The 8,846-nt window shown below is 33.5% G+C and overlaps 2 protein-coding genes across 2 annotated transcripts; both read right to left on the bottom strand.

Annotated features, from left to right (window-relative positions):
- Nucleotides 1-4,079: 4,079 nt before the first annotated feature.
- Nucleotides 4,080-6,548, bottom strand: TRIADDRAFT_61538 (uncharacterized protein; the record flags this gene model as incomplete). The annotated part of the gene is made up of 1 exon (XM_002117475.1): nt 4,080-6,548. One exon carries the CDS (start codon nt 6,546-6,548, stop codon nt 4,080-4,082), a length of 2,469 nt encoding a protein of 822 aa, XP_002117511.1.
- A 492-nt stretch (nt 6,549-7,040) lies between these two features.
- On the bottom strand, nt 7,041-8,846 carry TRIADDRAFT_38444 (expressed hypothetical protein; the record flags this gene model as incomplete). Its single annotated transcript, XM_002117474.1, has 1 exon — nt 7,041-8,846. One exon carries the CDS (start codon nt 8,844-8,846, stop codon nt 7,467-7,469), a length of 1,380 nt encoding a protein of 459 aa, XP_002117510.1. The 3' UTR covers nt 7,041-7,466.

Here is an 8,846-nt window from a genome sequence, read left to right as displayed (position 1 = left end):
TTGTATAACATGACTATGGCAGGCAACAAAAGTAACTTAATCTGCTCCCAATATAGGTGACTGCAGTCTTTTTTAGACTATTAGACACAGTATTATTTTAAATTTAAACTGTCCGATACTATATAATTTTTGCAAGTAATTTATTAAAAATCTAATATTTTATTGAAAGATACGTATAGTAACGGTAAATTAAAAGTAAGCAATTTATGAATTACTTGATATTACAAATCTCCTTTGTAAGAAGAAATCGGGTCTTAAACACCATCTTCACTAGTACTCGTGTTCCCAACTAACTTAGAGACCTACCGTAGTTGAACTAACTGTCAGCTACACAAATAAGCTACTAATGAGTAATAGTTTTAAAAACTTCACTTTATTAACGTTAAACTTAGTCTTAAAATGTACTAAAGAAAAACGTAAGAATATTCTTAGCAATAATTAGTCAAAAGATCCTGCAAATGACTGACTGGAACTGAGCAGCTAAGCTAGTGCTCGGCTTTTTATAGTCTCGGCCAACGCCGATGGTACACGTGTGAATATTCTTGACATAGCGACTTACACTTAAGGTATTATTAATTAACGTTTACTGACTAAGCGTATTAGCTCCGACTCGTCAACAATATTGAACTTTCTGATACCTTGGCAATAACAAGTACTTATTAATAAACATTAATATCTAATAAGCTACTGGAGCAAACAATAATTTGAATGAGATATTTTAATTAACATAGCAATTAATATTTCGGAGCATGGCTCCGTAACACTGATAAAGCCGTAAAAGTGTCCATATTTTCTTCGAGTTGCAATGCGCTTTTAGCGCAAAGTGAGGGCTAGCAAAGGAATGTAATAACATCGTCTATTAAAAGAGTTATGGCAAATTAAAGATATATCGAAGAATCTTCTAAACAAATACATGCTGTATTAAATGACAATGAAGTAAAAAGTACGATAGACACACTCTAAAGAAATTGATTTTTGATTTCAATAACTCGATAATTTAACTATTAAAATTAGTTTTGCCTACAGAAATTTGTTTAAAAATCATGTAAGAGACATGAACTTTATAAGGTCTATAAAAGTCTTAAAAATTTGTTAGCGAGTAATTAGAACACAAGCTTATCCTGCTACTGAAAAATAAAACAGCTTGAAACTACATGGGAAAAAAATGATATGTTCTAACGGTACTAGGTTTGTTCAAGAAATATCATAAAGTTGTTGTATTACAATCAAATTAAATAAATGAATTATGTACTTTGCACCATTAACTAATCTTAATATAGCATTTCATCCGTGAATGCATTGTTGAAAAGTGGTATTCTAGAAGCATAGCTGTGAATATAGTAGTGCCTAGCTATTACCGGGATATAAATAATATCGAATGGTAATACTATCAGTTAATTATTAACAAATAAGTAAATTATCGTAAACCGTCAGCAAAGCGACGTGAATTTGTACTAGTAATATCTATTAATACATTATTTTCTTAAATAAATTCAGTTCTACGTTCAAGATTCGCCTAATCAAAGCTATTAATACTATTACTAAAGAATCCTAAGCGAAAACCATATTCATGAATTGGCGAAAAACGATTTTAAAAACTTGCCATATCTAGAAAATTTGTAAGTTCTACGAGAAATCATTATAGTTCTCTATATATTCACATCTCGTGATAGTGCAGACTGTACTAAGTAAAAATATATTGCCAGTTACATTGCTTTGTATTCTGCACTTCTACTAAAAGTATTCAAAAAGTATCGGAATAATCTACAATTACAGAGGCCTCAACCTTAACAAAATTCAAACACTATCGGATGGCTACTTTAAGAATACCATTACGACCGAATTGTAACCATGGCTTCGGTAACTATACTACGTAGCTTTGATACAATTTCGCTTTTCGAAAAAATTAAGAGTAGCACTATTTACTTTCGGTACGAAGTAGATATCTCAGTGGAAATAAAATCGAAGCTTGTCGAATTCGTTATTTGGCTTAACAACGCTACAACATCTGTAAATAATAAACAATTATATTACAGATTTATTTTAAATTAATTATTAAATTCTCATATTCGTGTTATCAGTTTTAAATTTACGATTCGACTTTTAGTTTGTTATATGAGGGTACAAAAATAGATAGATATTTATGATTGAAAGTAGATACCTAATATTAATTAAAAATTAATTAAAAGTAATCCTTTCACTTTTCCTAAAATGTATTTGTCACAAAACAGCTTTGCAACAAGATAATGTAATGTACGATCAATAAGTTAATTCCTTGAATTACGTATCAAGGAACGATATCTGCACTATCAAAAACCCTCTTGCTCTACTAGCAGACTACACAAAGACTTTGACGCCTCGTATTTTACGTTAAACTCTAAGTTTGAGAATCTACTTTATTACACGATATACTGCATTTATATATTCTTCTTCAATAGCTCATGAGTCACAGTTAGTACGATTAATTTTGGAATCATTTACTGAATTAGATATTAGTTTTAGCTACGACTCCCTTAATACTGACAACAGTATTTACGAATATAGACATTAGATGACTAATGCAGAATAGTCAGATTACGACATGTTGTCACAACCCTCACTTGTGGCAAAGGAAAGTAAAGAACTCTAGTGTAGTTACTTAAAACTTGGGCTATTTCTCCCAGTGCTTTTAGTTTCTATGAGAGAAGTATTTGAGAACTCGATTTCTCGGCTGATCTCCACAGACAACTGACTAATTATTACACTATTCTTCACGATATGAGCCTAGCCGTTTCTTGAGCAATTACCTTTTTTTATTCTACAAACACACGCGCTTAAATAGGTTTCTACAGTGAATTCCAATATTAACGAGAGAGAATTCATGCTTTACAAGTTACATTAATTAGTATAATACCATTACTAAATATACATGTCGATATTCTCAGACTTAGATAGCTACAAGCTATCAGGTGTTAAGACGCTTAACCTTCATCCATATACAGCTCAATTTTTAGAGATTAACATACCTTATAAACCTACAGTAAATTAACTGCTAACAACTTCTATTTTTATCTCATTTCTATCATCCTATTATCAGCTACAAGCGCATTAAAACATAGCACATAACCTTATCTTATCTATTCATAAGCATTCATTAATTTACAGTTACTTAATTAGTAACGGCGTACCGTGACACATGTCCTATCACGAAACATTTCCACGATAGTTTACAATCTACCATAAGTAAGTTACAATCACAATGATTCGAACTGTAAGTAGATGATTTGCATTCCCTATTATAACTATTAATTTCAGTATGGGTGTATGTGTCACTGTCATAAAAAGTCAATGCTATATTAAAACGCAGTATATCCAAATTAGAAGTTAACTAAATAAGGATAGGCTAACAGAATTATCCTAACATAAATATTTCTACTCTAATACAGTATATAACACTGTCACACCAACTAATTATTAATTTTATTTAATCAGCTATCATGCGTGATTCAAGATAGTAATATATATCATTAAGTTTTTAGTTTATTTAACGAAAATTGGATAATATTAAAAGCTGTTAATTAATACTCAAACCCTCAATAACAATATAAATGCTGTTTTGTGCAATTTTTATCTATCAACATCGGTTAAGAAGCCGACCTTTTTAAACCGAAATGTTAGTTGGGATGGATAATCATGCTTATAATGAATTTCTTACTATACTTCAGGAACATATTGACTCCCAAATAAAGAAACAAACAAATATGGCCATTTTGGCAGTAGCTTAAGTCTTTCGATAGAGGAAACCTAGAGTTAGCGGTCACTTCTGAAGAAAGATACACCATAACTAATTATCCTCCAAAATGTAGATTCAATACAGTTAGCTTCAAATTTGGCCTTGCCTTTAATTTTTGTATTTGTTTACTATTTCAGTATGTGAAATTATATAGATGCAGTATGGTATCCTTAAATATAATTCAAATATTCTAGTAAATTACTGTTCAATCAGGTTGTTTTATAATTTCATTCCATAGCAGTATTAATTTGCACGGTACAATCAACAAAACTCTAGGCTCTAGCTTCTAGTTAAGGCGGTACTAAGATTACCTGCACTTGAAATCAGCTTTTCTCGAGCCCTTAGTAATTTTTCTAGATTTCAAAGTCGATCTGATTAAACCTTCTCGTCGCTCATACCCATAAACTGATGTAGAAGCTGCCGTCACCAATCGAATTATTCGTTCTACTGCTTGCATATGGCATGGATAAGCATCAAAATGAGAATCATCACCTGTTTCCACGATTTGACGAAGTTCTAACTCTGATAAAGGCATGGTCAGAGGTGGCTCAGTAATTGCTTCTCTCTGCCAGTCAATCATTTCTGCATAACTCGCAGCATTGAAATCTATCTTTGGAATCTTAAATTGCCGAACATTTATCCTCTTGATATATCGACGAGCAAACAGAATCTTCTCAAATGCAGACTCACGAAGTGATTTATCATCGTCAGTTAGCATTGCTAACAGCAAATTTTCGGGATGGGCGAAGTAAGCATTTCGTTGAATAACTTCATCAATTATTTTTTGTTGATTAGAAGCGAGAAATCTTGACAATCGAATAAGTTGAAAAAAATGGCGAGGTCCATATGTACACTGCGGTTTAGCTTTAATGGCAAACCACAAGGGAGTGTAAACCTTGATGATATAATTTGTGATTATTTGAAGCGATTTACTTGGAGTAGAAGTCGCAATATAAACTCGTAGAATTCTATTTGCTGTCGTTAGCCATCTAGCATTGGAAATATTACCTGGATAACGACGCGACAAATCAATTTCACAGTAACCTTTACTGATTGCTGTACATATTTGATATAGATATTTTTGATCACAACTTAATTCTTCGATAGATTTAAACTCAGGCAGGTCACATTTTAATTTTTGGAAAGAAATTCCATCAGTTGAACTTAGATTGGCATTAAATGGTGTATTAAAGATGGATTTTCCAATAGGTCCTGTATACAATCCAACTTCTTCATTTACAGCGTCAAGCTGCTGGAAAAGACGCCGAAATGGTAGCTCGTTAAGATGCAATAAACAGACAAACCAGTGAATGGGTTTATTTAATCTTTCTTCAAGTAAACGAATAACTCCACCTTTTGGGCCAATATTCACATTAGTTCCGTCACAACCAATTACTTGAAGACCATCAATGAAAATACGATTCGACTGAAAAAAATCTATCATTGCATCTACAATGTATTTTGAGCTACCTTGAACGGGAGTTACATGGCCGATGTACTCATGATTTGGCTCACTTAACATTGTAATATGTTCTTCAATTTTTTCTCTTCGATATCTTTTCTTGCCCATTTGTATATTTGCTATGCACTTATCTCTTTTGCCATCAAAGTATAAATTAGATAAAGCAAAATTACTGACTACGATTGAGTCGCGATATTTTTTACGCTCTCGACGTAATTTACTGCTATCTATGACACCACTTAAGTTCTTTTCATTGACTATATTGAAATCTTGCAAGACAGCAGTTGCAATAGCAGCGCCTTTACGGTCTGATATATTATAACGTTCACATTCTCGAGCTAATGCTGGCAAAGGAATTCGTAACTGATTTACTATGACAGCGCCTGCAAAAGGTGAGGCCCGTAATTTATTAGCTCCTAACTTACCTTTAGGAGAAGGATGCCAAGTATCTTCCGATGCATTTACGTCTGAATCATCTATTTTCATACCGCCTTTACTGGATACATCGCTTGATCCTAAAAAATCAGGATTGAGCTTTTTTTCATTAGCCTGATAGTTTTCGCTATCTGAATTAAGTAATTTCTTATGTAATTTGATGAGCTTTGCTTGGCGTCGAGCTGCATGCCGACGTAGATGGTACCCTTTTCTTTTAACACAGTCAGTATAGCAACTATCGGATTTATAAGATTTCCTATCATTTTTTTCAGAAGCCGATTGACGCAATTGTTCAAAATTAGAGCTTAGTATACACATAATTTCATTCGAAACATTACGTCGCTTTCGTATTTCACCAGGACGCATAACTTTGCCATTTTTGTATTGAATTCTATCATCGGTTAATTTACGATCTGTACGCTGATCCAACAGAAAATCTTTTCGCTTTTTTGAAACGCGCTGATTATTTCTATGTTGGCATACCATTTCTGATAGACATTGGCAAGTGCATATATCAAACAGCTTTTGCGAATTATTCCAGAATTGATCTATCTTCCGCTGATATATGAGATTATTTTGATCGGCATTGGGTACTAATACTAAAATCTGTCGTTCCTTAATATACATGCTAACTCTTTCTACTACTTCTTTATGAGGTATGATTGGGATAGAAGCTAGTATCCATGCTGCTGCAACTTGTTCCGCTACATATTTAATAATGTCATGCTGGCAACCGTTTTCGATATCAACTATTTTAGCTTTGTTGCCATTAGTTTTGATGTAATCATAAAATCGGACAACATCTTCTATCTTCGGTAGAACATAATTATCCAGCTCCTTCGGCGTACCAAATATTGGACAATTTCGGGTAGATTCCATTATTGTAGCTACGATATTGATTCCTTTTGAAGTAATTGTAGGTTCAGAAATCTTGTCATGAATAGAAGCAATTTTTAATATCAGATATGCATCATTTAGAAAAGAAATGAAACATACTGTAGTGAATGTAATTGCCGATTGGCTAATGACTATGATTCTTTTGCTGTCGTAATTAGTAATAGTAAACAAAACCACAGCGCTTGGATGCTCACTTGGTGCAAGGGAAATACAGTATATTAAGAGTGAAAATCAGAATTGATAGCTCGGGATTAAAGTTGGCTACTATAACGCTTTCTACTGTACTATACAAATCACTGCAAATTACATATAGTGTTTAGCACTACACCCGTCAAATTAATGTAAGTAAATAAATAGATCAAATACCCTATGTGAGTAGAATACAATATCGCTGCAATGCACATTAACCGGATTAGAAATAAAATACCAATGGCATGCATTCATCGATCAATTCTGTACAACTATATGGCTGTATAAAAAGTATAAAAATTTATTAAACACCTCAAATAAAATCATGACATACATTTAAATTGAGTATAGTCATTGTAACGATGAATCTTTTCTATACAGTCTAGATAAAATTTTTCAATTTATTAATTGATCCTTAACAATGAGCAAGTAGTTCACCATCTTGAAGTCGTGATAACCAGAAATACAACTTGATAATAAATGGTTAAGGCATCGGCTATTTTACATTTCTACATATGTATAATCGTATATATATACTACTTATTATATAAAGATGCATTTGTTTGCAAGTATCAATGCACATTGAACTTTTTACAAGCACAACATGGATGATAGATCGGTTTTCAAAAAAATTATTTGAAAATTACTTAGTAACACTAGAATTACAACACTGAATTTACTATCGATTCGAAAAATGGGAAAAAATACTATTTAAGGCTCATTAGGATTACTGTAGGGCTTATTAAAGATGAAATTTTTCAGTAACTGGAATGTGGGTACAGGTTTATCTTGAGGTGCCATATGACCAGATCCACGAACAGTGGCATAATCGAAATTCTTATAGCGTATGACATAACCACCAACTTGTTTACCATCAAAATCATTATAGTACCAAGCTTGGCGTGGCTTAGTCACAGTTAAATTGAGCGAATCGATAGACCATTCTTCCATTAAAAAGTTGCAGGCCATATCAATGTCACCGTTATACAATAAACCTCTCAGGCTGGTAATCAACTTGGGGTAAATAGTAATGGTATGTTGATAAGTTCGATGATATTGAACATTGATCTTCAAGTTACAGATGGACCATGGAGGCAAACCTGACGGAATATGTAGAGCTTTTTTGACGTTCATACTGTTGAAATAAACCGTTTCAGCAGTAGTGTTCACACATGGCAAGCCTCCATTCACTGCTTGAAGACGCTGGTGAAATTTTTTATAGTGTCTGAAAAGGTTTGACAAAGCGACTCGAAGACGGATACTTTTCGATGTACTATGGTAACAGTCTGCATAGACATTGTAAACATCCAAATCGTTGTTAATGAAACCCATGGCCTCATTCACGGCTTCTACACATTTCATACTGGTAGGATTATGGAAATTGCATACGCCATTAGTGCAACAATCACGATGTAAAATTTTCCATAGTCCAGTACCAAATAGACCATGATAGTATCCAAAATAGATCAACGAGTCATCATTGAGTCTATAACTACTCATACCATTACCAACAGCAAATCCTTTCAAGTTCATGGATGAATCATTTTTGGCTAAAAGGGTCAATGTAGGAACGTAAATGCCTCCATAACTTTCACCAGTGATAAAAAAATCATTCTTGACAAATTGTGGAAATCGCCTGAAAAAGTCCTTCAAGGCAACGAAATTATTCATAGCAACACTATCATCATCCCAAATGTAATCTTTGTTGCTATTATAAGAAAAGCCAACACCAGATGGTGATTCTAAATACAAGACATTAGCAAATTTATTCCATGAAGTTGGGCGATAGTATAACGTTTTGCCGTCAGGCTTGACAGCGAAAGGTCCATGTTCGGAGAGGAAACCATCCAATGAGCTGCAACCTGGTCCACCGTTCAACCATAACAGTAACGGAGCATCGGATGGATTCTTGACTGCTTCGACAAACCAATAATGCAATTTGTTGGTTTTTAATCCATTCAAGTAGCCAGAATAATGCTTAAAACTGGGCTGATTTGGCAGTCCAGGTAAATGATGGACGATATCCTGGTTTCCAGGAAACGCTTGCGTGACAAAGGCCAAAAAGGCAAAGCAAGCTAAAATAGGCAGCAT

The sequence above is a fragment of the Trichoplax adhaerens genome, genomic scaffold (genome assembly GCF_000150275.1).
Source record: "Trichoplax adhaerens TRIADscaffold_25 genomic scaffold, whole genome shotgun sequence".
NCBI classification, from domain to species: domain Eukaryota; kingdom Metazoa; phylum Placozoa; class Uniplacotomia; order Trichoplacea; family Trichoplacidae; genus Trichoplax; species Trichoplax adhaerens.
Note: the sequence above shows the minus strand (reverse complement) of the source record. Positions and strands in the feature narration are given on the sequence as shown.